This window comes from Solanum stenotomum, chromosome 7, assembly GCF_019186545.1.
Source record: "Solanum stenotomum isolate F172 chromosome 7, ASM1918654v1, whole genome shotgun sequence".
NCBI classification, from domain to species: domain Eukaryota; kingdom Viridiplantae; phylum Streptophyta; class Magnoliopsida; order Solanales; family Solanaceae; genus Solanum; species Solanum stenotomum.
Window position 1 is genome coordinate 52,168,934 of NC_064288.1, and position 16,040 is coordinate 52,184,973.

Below are 16,040 nucleotides of genomic sequence, written 5' to 3' on the forward strand. Positions count from 1 at the left end.
AACTAAATTGCCACAAATTATTATTCCTTCAGTAGCAACACATTTCGCTGCAATAGTGAACTTATGCATTTCTCTTATATTTCAACATATACCATCAATCGAAAAGTTTATTTGGGCGGTCATTGCCTGACAAACTATTCCCTTCCTTTTTTTTATATGTCATTTTTACTATTAATAGTTGGTTCATAATACTTGCAATTTCATAAAATCAATGTATAAATTACAATATTCTTCCTATTATACCGTTGATAGTTAATTAATCTTGAAAATAGATATTTGACCAACTTAGAAAAATTAATAAGTAATTAATGTTCATTGTAATTACTTCATAAATCATTGATTAATTACTCTCATCATTGCATTACTCTATAAAATCTTATTTTGAAAAAGAAATCTCAAAAAACAAATTAAAAATAAAAGATGGATTTATTTATCATTTATTGAAAAGTTGACTTCAAAAAAATATTTAATAAAAGTAGAATTGTAAACTTACTTAGTTTCTTAACGCAAGTGAAATCTAAAAAAATGACATATAAAAAGGAATGAGGGAGTACTTCCTCCATTCACTTTTATTTATTTGCTTTGAATTTTTTCACTCTCTTAAAAACAATAATTGATATGAAGATTTTAATGTAATACTCATATTAACAATGTTTAGTATTAACTTATAAAAAAAAATTTAAAAATAAGTAATTAATGTTAAAAATAAAATATAAAAAAATATATGATTTCATAATATATTAAAAGATACAAGTAACATGGAAAAACTATTTTTGGAATAATATACGAGTAAAAGTGTACTAAAAGGATATATAATAGAATAAACAGAAAAGGAAAAAAAAAAGGGCAAATAATGATTTGGATTTTGGAAAAACTTTCCAAAAATATCAAACCTAAGTAGAATAGGAAAAACGTTTCTTTTTCGTAAAACAAACGCTTTATGCCTTAAAATAAAATTAATCCGATTCCATATTGGAAACAATTTCTCCTAATCCTTTTAGAATAATGACTTTTGCTTTTCTATATAACAATCACACATTAAGCTAAGAAATTACATTCTACATTTGTAAACTTTCTCGTTACTTAATACCCCTACTATTTCATCAATTTTTTTCTTTTTGGTATTTAATCAAATGGAGGAGAAATCAAATAACAAGGATGCAACAACAATTGATTCTACAAAAAAGTCAAAGTACAATCTGGTTTTACAAATCTTATTACTTGTATTAGCCATAGCTCTTGGTGCCACTCTAGCTTTTCGCGTGTTCTATGTTGATCATGAAGATACTACTATGGTACTTCGCAATCCCAAATTCAAAATAGAAGCAGTGTCATCAACTTCCTTTTCTGTATTGACTCGTTATGTTCATCCTTTGATAATGTACAATCCAGACAATTGGAACCTCACTTTCTCAGTTCAAAATCCTAACAACAATTATGATTTCTACTACAACGATTTCAAGGTTAACATATCCTATACTGACACCCTTCTTTGGAGTGGCAATGTGTTTGATAAATTCCATCAACATGCAAAAGATCAAAGCTTAATTGATTCAACGTTTGCAGCTTTACCTGAGGCATATGAATATTGGATTGGTACATCTATTGCTGGTGACTTTGTGTCTGGTCAGACTACAAGATTTTCTGTTAGTCTGAGTGGAAAAATTCAAATAAGTGATCGTAAATCACCTTCTCACATAAGTTGTCGCGAAGTCGAGGTGTCTTGTGGAGGTTTACGCGTTGAGAATTTACAAGACAATACTCAAACAGGAGTATTGACTGTTGATTCTTCAAAAGCTTGTGCTGTTATCTCTCAAGATTCAACATGTTGATTATAAGAAATAAATAGGGGCTGCTTCAAGAGCATAGGGATTAAAGTTTTATATCTTTTTTTCTTTTTCTGTTTTTGTGGAGAATATTATGAAAATATATTAGCAAGTATTGTTCTGTTCTTTATCTTCTATTTAGCATGTTTAATTTGCATTTACTCACGAAGTGGCTTCACTGGAATTTCAATACAAAACCAACTACTATAAGTTACTACAAATCACTTTAATTGTGAATCACTAAGAATACGACTCAACTTGTGCATATTTCAACTATTTCATCAATCACCATTAAGATTTAACTTTGGTCAATTTAAGCGCTTATGGTAGTTCCAAAATGGCAAGTTACATTTTTTAGCATTATAGTGTAGTTCTCAGCCTACCACTGGAGAAAACATACAAATATATCTATACATGGTTTTGTTCAAAACTAATACTTATAAGCATGAATAACAAATATATGAACAAATTAATTGGTTTTAAGATAAAGTGAAATCTCAATGGTTTAGCTTTGCCTCTTCAGGAAATGCTCATTCACAAAGAGAAGTATGTCGTAGAGCCTTGATGATGATATTGAAGCACAAATTAAGCAAAGCAAAGCACTCAACGCATTTGGAGCATCACTCCAAGGCTTAAGCGCACCTTTGATAACATTGCTTGAAACCTAAAACTCCTCCAAAATGTAGTGCATTATGGGAGGATTTGACATGGGCATGGTAGCATTTTTGGAAAGTACGAGCAACACAACCTAAAAGGGGATAGTTGTAGAGGCATAGACACAATAAACACACAATTCTATCTAATTCATTTGTAGAACAAGGATGCTTCGCGCTAAGATACATTTTCGAAGAGTATCAAACTTTTTCATTGTCTTGTCTGTCAACAAGTGATGGATAGAATCATATTACAAGATCAGAATTTTTTCCTGAGGCAATTTCAGAACATACATTACGAAATCTAATTTACTTGAGAGCTCTAGTTAGTCCAGGAGTAGAGAGTAGTTTGTCCGCGCAAGTTTAAGATAGCTGTTGCAAAGTTAATAACTCATTCATTTCTGCAACTATCGTAATCTCCTGGACCCTGCCATGTAAATTATTCACTTTTGTAAACAAAAGCATATATTTTGGTTCGACTTTTGAAACTTATATTACTTGGCTTGCTAATCGCATGACAATTGAACATTGATATATTGATGAATTTCAAGATGTGAAGACTCAAGAAACAGCCCAGAAAAAGAGAGCACGCGAGTTGTTTACCTCAAGCCTTTTCTCGGTCAAAAAGATGTTGGCTACAATCTTCAGAATTGACGTCTGGGTGGACGAGCTTCAGCAGGACTTACACGGATGGCCCTGCCACCTAGGTCCTACACCACAAAGTTTAACATGGAAAAACAATCAAAAACACGATCAACAAAGCAGTAGTAATTACAAGTATGACTAAAAACTCATTTTACTACAAGAAAATCATATAGAAGTTTGTAGAAAAGAATGCAAAACAGATTCATAAATAACATTATACCAGACTAGATCAACGGTATATTACATATCTACAAACGCAGACAAGTCAAAGGGAAAAATATCTAGAAGATTGAAACCCACGCTTGATAACTATATAATCATGCATATCTACATCGTCATTTAGAAGACATATTGAGGGTAAAACTAATCCAACACTCTAAACCATGCAAATCACATAACATTAAGTAGCATGCGCTACACCAAAAATGATCTTTAGTGGCAATTATCACTCTTTGTAAGTGTCCTTAAAGTTTATAACAACATTGAATCTAATGACAATAAACTAATGCCGGTAAAGGCTTTAGCACTCTTTGTTTAATGTGTATATTTATTCCCGCTAAAAGTTGTTCTTGTTGTAGTGATGACAGATATCATCTACGTGGGGGTGGGGGGGTTTACAATAGATAGTACATGTGAAGCCGGTACAAAACCAGCCTGAATGGAAAATGAAATCAACATGTGAAGACACATGCACATACAAAACATAAAGAAAGATAATTGTTTAGCTGAGTAAGGATGACTTACAACACCATCCAAGCTTTCAATTGCATCGTTGACCTCCTTAGCGGAACTGTATGTTACAAATCCAAAGCCCCTTGATCTACCGCTATCTCTATCATAGACTACTTTGGCATCCACGACCTTTCCTTGCTCACTGAACAAGGTCTCAAGTTGTTGTTGGTCAACACTCCATGCAAGGTTTCCTACGTAGACTCTGTTGGAGCTGTCCATACTCCCTCCACCCCTACCTCCCTGGTAAGAAGAATTGCCCCCGAAAGAATTCTCCCTTTTGGGTGGTGCTGGCCCAGAATTCACCCTCAGTGCCCTCCCGTCAATTTCCTGCCAAAGGAATCAAATATGCTTAGTGTTGAATTTCAGCAAAGAAATTTTGCATAAAGAAAGTATTACTAACAACAAGCGTATTAGGATCCACAAAATGATGGTTGAGAATGAGAGCTGAAATCACTTAATCAGCAATTTTTATAGTTTTTTTTTTTTTTTTTTTGTGTGTGTGGGGGGAGGGGTGGATTTCATCATCAAAATTAGTATTGAAATCTGCAGTATGGCACATTGCAAAATATGTTAATATTAAAAGGGAGTACTGGTCTTCCGTTATACCATTTTTAAAATTGTTAACTGAACACAACAGTTGAATTCCAAAAATAGATTAAGATATCCAAGAACACGGAAATTCAGGACTTAAGGGAATATTTGGACACACACGTTAGAGCATAATAACCAAGAAAAGACAACAAAGCAAAAGACTTTACATAGCCATTAAATTGTTGACAGGCGGCTTCAACTGCCTCTTTGGAGGACATTGTCACAAAGCCAAAACCTCTGCTTCTTCCTGTAAGCTTGTCATAGATAACCTGAAAAAGTTAGCAGCTCCAGTAAGTCCGATTAAACCTCTTATCCAATTCTTCACATCCTCACTCTCCCAATCAAGATTGAAAACAACGACCATTTATGCTAAAGTCACACAATAAGATTATATCAATAACAAAACCTTAAATGCTCAACATGGTTGTCTATTCAAACATTGCCAAGCGGAATTTCAATTTAACAAGTCCATTAGCCTACCATCAAATCCTTAATATCCTAACTGTACACCAAAAAATCAAGAAGCTGGAACAATTTCCTTCTATAACACCTTAAGGCATAAATAAAAATTTCTTCTATATGACAATGGAACCACACTCCTTTGCCATAGCTTGCAAACCACACACGAGGGGTAAACCGCACTAGCAAACCCTGTGCAACGAGCTCACCCCAGAAGGCCAACCCAACTGACACAGGCAAGGAGTTTCGAACTTGAGACCTCCATTAAGGAAGTCCCAAGCCAAACCATTTGAGCAACCCCAAAGGATTCGTAAGGCATAAATAAACTTATCCAGTAAAAACCTTGTTGAATAGTATAAAAAGCCTCATCTTCAAGTTTAAGTTGTTAGGATAAGACACATCTACTTGCTACTCTTAGATATGCTATATATCCCCTCATGTATGGGATTGCTCTGATAATATGTTGAATTGTGGGAACATGTTATCTAACAGACTAAACTGTCAGAAATAGCCCCTTTACTACTTTTAGGTTAGCACAAACAATAAAGATTCAAAGGCACAAGGTTAGTTATTTAAACATAGCCAAACAAAACTTCAAATCATCTAAACAAGAAGCCTACTCAAAAACAATTAATCATTTACTGCTCTATTAACATGTTGAATTTTGTGAACATCTTATCTACTCAGAGATATCCACTTCAATTTTACTACATTTATGATTTGCACAGACCTTAAAGATTCAAACTTCACAAGGGTTCTCACTTAAACATAGCCAAACAATCCCTCAAAACTATATAAACACATAAACACCACAAATGAGATTAAATCTTTCTCCCATAACAATGTATTACAAGCAGCAGAGTATAATAAACACTTCAATTTCACTACTTTTTTTTATGACAATGGAATCCAGTGCAGCTACCTTTGGATGCACACAAGGTAAACCCCACACCTATCCAATAGCTCGCAAACAATGCAAGCCCAGTGGGACGAGATCGACCCAAAAGGCCAATTCTACTACTTTTAGGTTTGCAAAGATTCAATTTTTTTATTACCTCAACCATAGCAAACAAAACCTCAAATTACCAAAACAACTAAACCCCACAAAAAAAGATTGAATCTTTTAATTACCTCAACCATTTCAACATCTCCAGCACGCTCAAAAAGCTCAGCAAGAGCCGCACTGTCAACACTGAAAGGCAAATTACCAACAAAGATTTTAAGGTCAGGATTGGCATTACGTTCTTCATATGAAGCACCTTCATCACTCAAACCCCCCTCCTCCTCATCATCACCACCAGCCTCAACTTCCTCAATTTGGTCAAAATCAGAAAGGGTTACTTTACGAACAAAACGAGAAGATTCGAAGTTTCTTGTGGTTGAAGAAGATGATAAAGAAAGGTTTAAAGAGGAAGGAGGAAGTGAAAAGAAGGAAATTGAAGTTGTTTGGGAAGTGGGTTTTGGGAGTGTTTGTGGTGTAAGTGAAAGGAAATGGAGGGAAGAAGAAGAAGAAGCCATTGGAGAAGGAAATTGAAGAAAATTTTGAAGATAAGGTTTTTATTGAAGCAAAAGAATTGTGAAGACAGAGTGTGTTGTATGTAGATACGGGGATTTATAATGTGAAATGTTGGATATTTTATTGGGAAGAGGAGATGTGGTGTTTGAAGAGATATTTTGGGTCCATAATGAAGGAGATTTTTGGGTTTGGGTTTGTTTTTAGAGGATAAGGCCCATGGGCCATGTTTGTTTGAGGCATTAAGCTGGGTGTATTGTCTTCGAAAAATTTCACCAGGGGTCGTTTGGTAGAGTGTATAAAAATAATGTTAAATAGAGTGTATTAGTAATGATTGCATTAGCAATGTATGTATTAGTTATGTTTGCATTAATAAAATTATTTACAAAGATACCCTTCACTATTATGGTGGAAAAGATATATAAAAAAAAAAGGTATTGAGGGGCAATTGGGTCTTTAAGTGAGTTAATGCATGCATTAAAACCATTGCATTGCTAATACCTAGAAATCCATGGTATTAGCAATACACACCTTAATATACAATAGAGTGTATAACTAATGCTTATAGGTTGGAAAAGAGTACCAAACAAGGTACTAGTAATATACAAGGTTAATGCATGCATTATTTTTTTTAATACACTCTACCAAACGACCCCTTAGTTTTTGTATTTTTCTTTCAAATCATAGCAAAATATATTGTATCCGTGCGAACAGTGGCGGAGGCAGGAATTTCACGAAGAGGGTCCAAAAATTAAACAACAAAAACTCTTTTTAAAAATGGGAAAATTTGTTGCAAGTGAGATTTGAACACATGACACTAGCTCATTAAAGTTGTCTAAACACACATTCAAGACATCTTAAACCACTAGGCTATAACAACCTATTATGTTAAGGGTGTCCAAAATATATTATTTAATCACTTTGTGTATCATTTTACTTGTATATGCAGTTTTTTTTGTGATGAAGGTGACATACATGTGCCTACTCCCCTGCGTGCGAATATAAAATCTAATTCTTACTGAAATCATGTGAATACCATTTTGAATATTGTAACTTTATGTGTATGTATGTGTGGCTAATTGTATTTGTATGTATTTATTTTCAGAGCAGAAATTGGATGCATATGTGGTTAATTATATGTGTATGTATGTATTTTCAAAGCAGAAGTTAGATATATTTGTATGTATGTGTGGTTAACTGGGTATGATATATGTGTTTTCAAACAGTAAGTGCACAACATTGACCAACTGTATGGGGGAGGCCAACAGTATGTAAAGTGTATGTGATTTTTCCATGTATTGTGATTTGTGAGGACTGATCCCTAGTCTTCTAGGTAAATAACTCAACATTTAACTAAGTGCATCATTTAGCTTTTTTGTAGTATGAGTGTTGACAAAAAATATTATATCAATTCTGAAAAATATATACATTTACAAAAAAAAATCATGAATTCACGTGCCCTATATTTAGACTATAAACTCGTCACTGGGCAGGGGCAGTTATGTTTTCTAGGAAAAACTATTTTAGAGTCTGAGGACCTTTAGTAGTGTACTTTACTTGAACTAGCAGATGATGTGTGTATTAAATGTTAATTTCTTTCTGAAGTCATTGCACAATATAAAGTAGTAATGGTTTGGACATGTGAAGAGGTGATGCACACATCCCTCAATGTGAAGGTGTGAGATGATGGTTATGGATGATTTTACGAGAGGTATGGTAGGCCAAAGAAGTATTAGAGAGAAGTAATTAGACAGGATTTGGCATAGTATCAACTTATCGAGTACATGACCTTAGGTAGGAGGTTCTCGAGGACATGGAATAGGGTAGTAGGCATGGAGTAGGGTAATAGGTAGTAGTGTTTTGTCTTGTTATCCATTTATTCTAGTAGCCATTGTATTGCTCCTAGAATACAATTAGCCACACATACATACACATATAATTAACCACATATGCTTAGTGCTTTGTTAACGGAAGTGAAAACATAACAAAGCACTAATTATAGTTTCTAATTCTTCAATTTCTGTTATTATTTGTTGTTTCTTGCACTTCAATTATAGCAATATTTTGCTCTGTTATGTTTTCACTTCCGTTACTCTTTTTTCTAGATTGCTTTGGATTATTTTTCTTTGAACAGAGGGTTTATCAGAAATAGTTTATCTACCTATGAGATAGGGTAAGATCGGCGAACACTCTACCCTCTTCAGACCCTATTTTGTGTGACTACGTACACTGAATCTGTTTGTGTTATTTTTTCAAAAGTACCCTCTAACTTCTCCAACAAACTTTAATACAGTGATTAAACTTGTAGCTAGGTTGTAGATTTTTCTCTTCCTTTTTTTTCAGTGTACCAACTTAATGGAATAAAACAGTTCCAGTTGTAAATTATGCAACTTCTAGTGTTTCACAATAATGAAAGAGATGGCAAAGGCAGTTGCCACTTGCAAGGGCACAGCTGCAAACTGTCTCATTTGCTATATCAATTGGCCTTGAAGAAGCCAAACACACAATATTTTGGACCACATCTTTTTTTTCTTGATTCAAATAATACCTATGGTTGGTGCCACTCCACATAGATACACAACTTTCATACAAATTCATAATTCAAATTGTCCATAAGTTTTTAAACTTTAGTTGCCATTTGCAAAGAGATAAGAGTCATAAATGAATCAATATGGATTTCATTAAAGGTCAATATTTGTCAAGATTTTAGTTTATCAAATACTAACAAAAAATCACATTTTAGAATTTAGTTTATAGAAGCTTGGTCAAACGTACGCTTAGTATCTTGATTAAAGAAATCTTAGTATACCATATTTGATACAGTGAATTCATATAATCGATCTCAACTAAGTAAACTTGGGATGTAGTTTATTCATTATTGAATTGATATTGATATACCCAAACAAGTATATACATGACAAGAGAAGATAAAAGGTATATAACAGTGCTAGTAATAAACATGTTATGTTTGTATGCATTTCTTTTCATGGTTTATAAACAAACAAACAAACAAAAATCTGGGCATTGTGCTATGATTTTGAGAAACACAACAACTACTAGGAGAACTTCTGATCAGACTGTCCAAACTACGCCTCAGTCCCAAACAAGCTAGGTGGGCTGTATGAATACTCGCTTCTTCATTTAAGCCTCAATGTGATTAATATCAAAATGGATAATTCCGAAATACAGAGGAAGCTGCAGTTGTTAGATCACCTTCCATCTGATGTCAACATGTAAAATCCCATCTTTAGAATTGATGAGATGGTACTTCTCGTTGATACGTCCATTGAAGATAACATCCTTCAGTTGGATATCGACATAGCCAAGTAACTCCTACAGACGAAAAAGGAAATCAGAATGCAACAAATATCAGTTTTTGTATACAACAATTGCAGTAATGGAAGCTGAGGACATTTGTTGACAATGGTTCGTTTACCTTAGACCGAAAACCAAATCTTCTCTTCTTGCTCTTGACTTCAATATGGATTAGCTCCTTCAATGGAGCTTCTTCCAACATAAACTGGAATTCTTCTTCCCATTTTGGATTCCACGTTTTGTTCCTTGCCTACAGGTAGTCGGTAAATAAAGGTTAAGGCAACAGAAGCAATAAGATGGTTAACCAAAGGTGAACGGAGCATGGGTTCAAGTGAATCTAGTTTTTTTTTAACGAACGTAAACACACACATAAATATTAAATTTTGAATCTTAAAGGTTGAACTATCAAGTTTAAACTATGAAAACGAGTATACAGTTAACTGTATATATGAGAGTGTAAGAATCACCTTAGTTTTCTTTTTTTCTCCTCGAAGCACTACGATTGCATAAGGATTGGTATGGTTCTTCCCTTCTACATCTTCAGCAGCAATAACAGTAACCAAAAGCAAACCTGCTCCACGCAAGGAAATGTCATCTGAAAGGCTTGAAATACTCTCCTTTCTTTCGTGAAAACTAAGAGGTCCACTAAACTTTACACTATCTTCTTGGAAAGGGATGAAGGACATTTCCAACATAAGTTGGCCTCGCGGCTTCTTGTTCTGAGGGTCGTTTGGGTTTAAGCTGTGGACCAAATCAAGAGCTAGTTCTTTCTTCTCATATGGCTTGAGCAATTTCAGTGGCACTACTTGCATACCCAACTTGTCATGTGCCCCAATCTGTGAAACAAAGCAATTTCAGTGGACAATTCGTGTTTTTAAGGAGATTGTTGCAATATATTTTTTTAGAAAGTCATAACACATAAACAAACACTCAAACAGTAAGCACTCCATTTTGAGAGTGCACATTTAGACACCTCAACTGTCAACTAAATGCTCTAACTTATCGCCACTGTGTCTCGTGGACAACCGACGAGTAATTTTGAACATCAAGATGGCAATAAACATAACCCTTTGCATTTTACCACCTCCAAGGATTCAAACTGAAGTTATTCATAGTTCATAGTACACAACTTTGATATTATATCTATTCAGATAACTTCTCTAGTTTACAAAATCTTACGCTTCTCTACCAAGTTGATATTCAACCATTTTACTCTTAAACTCCGAGAAAGTAAAAGAGGGTCTTTGAAATTTGAGATGGATGGTGTACATAATACAATTCCTTTTTAACAGAAAATCAGAACCAGGATTGTAGATATCAGAAAACTGCAAAGAAGTGTACGTATGAATAGCTTTGGAGTACTATGATGGTCTTTGATTCTAAAGTAAAAAGTTTGAAACACCAATGTGGTGCCACAATACCATGATATATCAAATCAAGATTCTGACCTTTTCCCAGTCATATAGATGCAGCTGCAGAACTTGAGCCTCGGGATCCTTAACGGTCAATTTGAAATCCTCATCCCACACGGGATCTAGACTGTTCATCTTTACAGTAGTCTTCTTTGCTGGAAGCATGTCCCCACCTAAGCTGAGTTTAACATATGGATCTGATTTACTCAAAAAGTCCATGTTCAAAAGTTTCTGTGCTCTCAGAACCTTCACGTGTAGTATTCCAACAGGCTTCTTCACAGCTCCTCTATAAAAAAAATACAAAAGCTAATGTTGGTAAATAGATAAGAATTTGAGCATCAAACCCGATACTGTAAGGCTAAACCACTTTGGATGCGTTTAGGTACCGATATAGGAGACATCATATTTCTAAGACTTTCATCTAACCAAACCTTAAGGCATAACCTATATGGCTCAACATACAGAAGAGTGGAGCGGAACAAAGAGTTCATTCAACAGCCTAAAGAGTGTGTCTAGAACAGTGCTAGTGACTCAATGAGCACAAGAGAGAAGCCTAGAGCTAGATTGGGTGAGTGCATAGAGGAAGCCTAGAGCTTTAGAATAGGTAGAGACAACATAAAATTTGGCTTTAAGTAGAGTACCAAGAATTGATTTTAATAATTAGAGTAGACTAGAACCTTTTAAATCCCTTTGGATGCCCTTTGTAGAATGTTACATATTTTAACAATAGAAATTTGAAACTTTTGCAGTACACAAGGAATGGTAAAATACATGAATTCGAAAGACTTGGACAAAGAAAAAAGGAAATTTTAGAGGAATAGAATAAGGAAGATGACTATATTTTGAGAAAACCAAAGTCTAAGAAATTGCATTAGGCTACTACAACAACAATTCATAAGTATCACGACAACAGAAGTGCAAATGGCTGTCAGGAATTAGTCCATTGACAATATTTCAAGTAAATTATTGTTTGTTAACAACTTACATTGAACTGTCAAGAATTGGTATGTCAAGTGTTTGTGGCCAGAGGTAAAGTCTGGCGACTTGCTTGCTTATAGTTTCCTGCCACCCAATGAATTTATCAAATAAAATTAGCTGAGAAGGATAATGTAAAAGATTCCTGTCTGTAATACAGTCAGTTTGAATCTAGAAACACATAGAATGCAAGGGAGAGCTGCAAACTTTATTCAGTCTATGTACTTTTGAGTGTAGGTAAACAACAATGGCCAACTTTAGATACAATGGTATCATAATATTTATATGTTTACGAAGGAAAAATTGATGTAACAGACTCATTCGAGAGCAATACACCTTAACTATTAAGCAGATAAATCATGTTATGTTACTCCCTTTTATAAGCTTTCCTAATTCAGTAACTTTATCTATTATAGTTCAGTCATATCAAAACCAATGCATAAGATTTCAGGGTACACATTTTCTACAACTATTAATCTGCAGCCACGAATTCACCCAAGCCATTTCTATGATGTCCGGTATTAACTATTTCCTGTCTTCTTATTGCATTACAGACTCAAATGCATTTTACATCTCTTAGTAACCAAACATCTTCCAGCTTGTTGATTTACTTTAAGAATTGTACTGTCGAAATAACATAATTAACTCAAATTGCAGATTGTTTTTGTATCAGTGCCAAGTTGAAAGATTTTTTCTGTAAATTCCCTTGATGCATACTAATGATCACGAGTCAAAGAAATAATCTTGTGATTCTATCCTTGGAATCGCAGATCAAATTGGTGAAGTTCTCAGAAATGATTAAACTTGATACCAGTCCCTTTGCAACAAAAAAAGGAGTGAAGGAACTTTTGATTTCATCCAATGCAAGCTTAGCCTATGGAGTTTAGTACTTAAGAAACACACTAGGTAAAAGAGGAAGCATACCTGAACAAAATGGTGTAAACCAGGGATTGCCATGAGATCTCCTCCAATTACTTTTAGCCCAAAGTCTACCTCTGGCTACATATATGATTGTTATTTTTAGTTAGAGAAGTTATAAAGAGTTATTACCATATTATTTGTTGTAATTTAAAACTAATCAGCACGATTAGAATCTTTGAAAACCACAGATATTTTGCAAGCTTACGTACCTTCTTTGTCAATGATACTACTATGTTTGAAAAGCATGGGAAGGTTGGGACAAAAGGTTTCAGTGTCGCCCTTGCTGTAGCAGCCACTTGGAAATCTACCAACTGAAGATAAATATAGCTAAGCTTGGTAAAAAAATAATCCATCAAGAGTTACACTATTAATTTTACCCAAAAGTTGAGTAAAAAATCATTCCTTATGTTTATTTTGTTATTCTTACAATAGCATCTTATTGAAGCAAATTGATTAATCTTAAAGATACACTAAAAACAATAAATTGATTAATCTTATAGCCTTGTAGCTGAACTCTACTAAAGTGATCAAAAGAAATAACATAAATCAGATAAGTTACAAAAAAGCAAATTGCAAAGCACTTTTGTTTGATGATCATGTCAATCTATCCTTCGAAAGAAGAACATAAGGGAAACCAGTCTTACCTGTGCCGAGATTTTTAGAGATAATAACTTCAATGCCACAACTATATTTGGATTTCCAGCCCATCTGACCGCGAACTCAAATACTAGCTCCTTTTCATTGGAATCATATACTTTAATACCTGCAATATTGATCGAGCTCAAATGAAACACGAGCAACTTCCAATTTATAGATGGTGGCTTGTCACAACATTTCATGTACTAGATGAAAAATGGTGTTCACCATGCAATCTAGGAGGAATTGTTCCTAGAATAAGTTGCTCAAACTCGATAGATTTTATCTGATATTTTCCAATATACTCTGCAAAAATAGGTTCGGATGTGCTTTTAATAATTCCACAAATTGCCTGTAAAGGAAATAAAATCAGTCTACACTATTAAGGCATGCTGATATTCTTCAGACCATTTCCATGAAATGATATGTCGGAAATACAAAGTGAAGAATTTGCAATTACCTTATCAAGATAAGGCCACATATTAGCTATAAACTCATTGAACCAGTTAACCTACACACCAATAGAAGCATTGCCTAGATAAGCTTGACTTGGGATATTAGGATGAAAGAATTTAAATTCAAAAAGGGGCAAACACTTACCCGCTCGTAGTCTGGATTCATCACCCATAAGGGAAGTTCAGGTAGAAGATCAACTAACGAGTTTGGCTCAATTTCATCAAATGGTGAACTTTCTGGATAATCCTGCAGATTTGCATTTGAGAAGTTCAGTTCACTTTCAAATAAGTTGGTTTGCATTTGTTAAACCTTATAAAGAAGCAGAAATTTGCTCAAAATGTATCTCTTTCAATTCTATATATTGCATATCAACATGTCTATCTTCATCTTTACATAAGAATACTGGAAATAAGCTGATTCAGGGCGGATTATGTAGGTTCAACTCGGTGGCGGAGCCAGAAATTTATACAAGGGGACTCAAAAGTAGCAACTTTTAGCCTCTTCTTCACTAAAATTTTCACTTATGTCAAGGGGTTCAACAGTTTATACATTATCAAAAAAAAAATTCATTTTTTTCCTATTTCACAGTATACGAATTATAAATGGGACCTAGCTTCACTTCTGGTTCAATTGAACCCATTACTTCAGCCTCTAACTACATGTACATATGAAGAAAAAACTAAAAGACGAACATATAATAATATCACACTCCTTCCAAATCCACCGACTATAGACCCTGAATTTGCCAATGATTTTGCACCAACATTAGTAAAATCAGCTACTTCAGCATCGCGTCATCGAACACTCATCTAATATAACTGAACAAAACTAACAATTTCTAGTGAAACACCATTCAAGACAACAGCATATGCAGAAAACAGAACCAATATACAACAACAACAAAAATCACATAAGGTAGAGACATTGTTTCCGATAGCTTGTCAGCTCAGTAAAAGCATATCAACACCAAGTATTGGAAAGAAATACATTAGTGCAGAAGTCATGCTAAAAATAAAGGAGAAAAGAACAGTAGCAACAAAACATAACCAAAAAAACTACAAAGTTAGTCATTCCAGCTGAAATTTCATCAAATAGCTACTATCCTATTATGATCAAACCAAAACAGTGAAAATAAAAACTCAATCTTTTCCAATTGAAAGCAGTGCATTTTACCTTAATAATCTCTACTAAAACACCATTCAAGACAACAACATATCCAATATACAACAACAACATACGCAGTGCTCAGCTCAAGTAAAGCATATCAAAATCAAATATCAAATAATTACTATCCAATAATGATCAAACCAAAACAGTAACACGAAATAAAAACTCAATCTTTAACATTAAAAAGCAGTGCATTTTACCTTAACATCTCTGGGCTCAAAGTATATGAACAAAAAATACCCCACAATCAAACCAATCGAAATTCCAACTCCAAAACCAAGAATTCCTAATAAACTTCCAAGAAACCCCATTTTCTTTAATCATTCAAAAAATTCAACAAACCCCATTTTTATATCAATAAATAAAGAACATCCAAACCCAAATCCATGATTCCCTCAATAGTGTACATGCCACCCATGAAAATTATCATCTTATAAAGAAAGAAAACAATGTTAAAGGAAAAAAAGGGCTGGCGCCTAGTTATTGATGTTGAGAGATTTTGAACACCTAAGGAACGTGTAGAAATAATCAACTTAAACAAAATTCAAAGACGTGGCATTAATTGAATTATCAATGAATATTATTATAAAGTTTCTTGTTGCACATGAGAAGAATAAATGACATAAATACTCTCGAGTAGGTCTAAAATGGTCACTTAATGGATTTAGTTCTTTAACTATTTAAAAAATTGTCAGTTTTGATCATTTAACTATATACTTATCGGTTTTAATCCCTTAAC

The 16,040-nt window shown here is 34.0% G+C and overlaps 2 protein-coding genes across 4 annotated transcripts; both read right to left on the reverse strand.

Annotated features, from left to right (window-relative positions):
• Positions 1–2,647: 2,647 nt before the first annotated feature.
• Positions 2,648–6,492, reverse strand: LOC125870425 (29 kDa ribonucleoprotein A, chloroplastic-like). Its single transcript, XM_049550860.1, has 5 exons — positions 6,038–6,492; positions 4,615–4,716; positions 3,869–4,183; positions 3,083–3,189; positions 2,648–2,906 (listed from the first exon to the last, which is right to left on the reverse strand). The coding sequence occupies exons 1-4, from the start codon at positions 6,422–6,424 to the stop codon at positions 3,124–3,126; spliced, it is 870 nt and encodes a 289-aa protein (XP_049406817.1). The 5' UTR covers positions 6,425–6,492; the 3' UTR covers positions 2,648–2,906; positions 3,083–3,123.
• Positions 6,493–9,377: 2,885 nt separating this feature from the next.
• LOC125871685 (synaptotagmin-3-like) lies at positions 9,378–15,746 on the reverse strand. 3 transcript variants are annotated; one of them, XM_049552330.1, is made up of 12 exons: positions 15,502–15,746; positions 14,279–14,380; positions 14,139–14,189; positions 13,907–14,030; positions 13,687–13,805; positions 13,252–13,353; positions 13,046–13,120; positions 12,132–12,208; positions 11,183–11,432; positions 10,202–10,570; positions 9,856–9,984; positions 9,378–9,752 (listed from the first exon to the last, which is right to left on the reverse strand). In XM_049552330.1, the coding sequence occupies exons 1-12, from the start codon at positions 15,610–15,612 to the stop codon at positions 9,624–9,626; spliced, it is 1,638 nt and encodes a 545-aa protein (XP_049408287.1). In that variant the 5' UTR covers positions 15,613–15,746; the 3' UTR covers positions 9,378–9,623. The 3 variants fall into 3 exon arrangements, with proteins under 3 accessions (XP_049408287.1, XP_049408289.1, XP_049408288.1); XM_049552332.1 differs by lacking the exon at positions 15,502–15,746 and having other exon boundaries at positions 13,046–13,116; positions 13,907–13,984; positions 14,279–14,386; XM_049552331.1 differs by lacking the exons at positions 14,279–14,380; positions 15,502–15,746 and having other exon boundaries at positions 13,046–13,116; positions 14,139–14,161.
• Between the last annotated feature and the right edge of the window lie 294 nt (positions 15,747–16,040).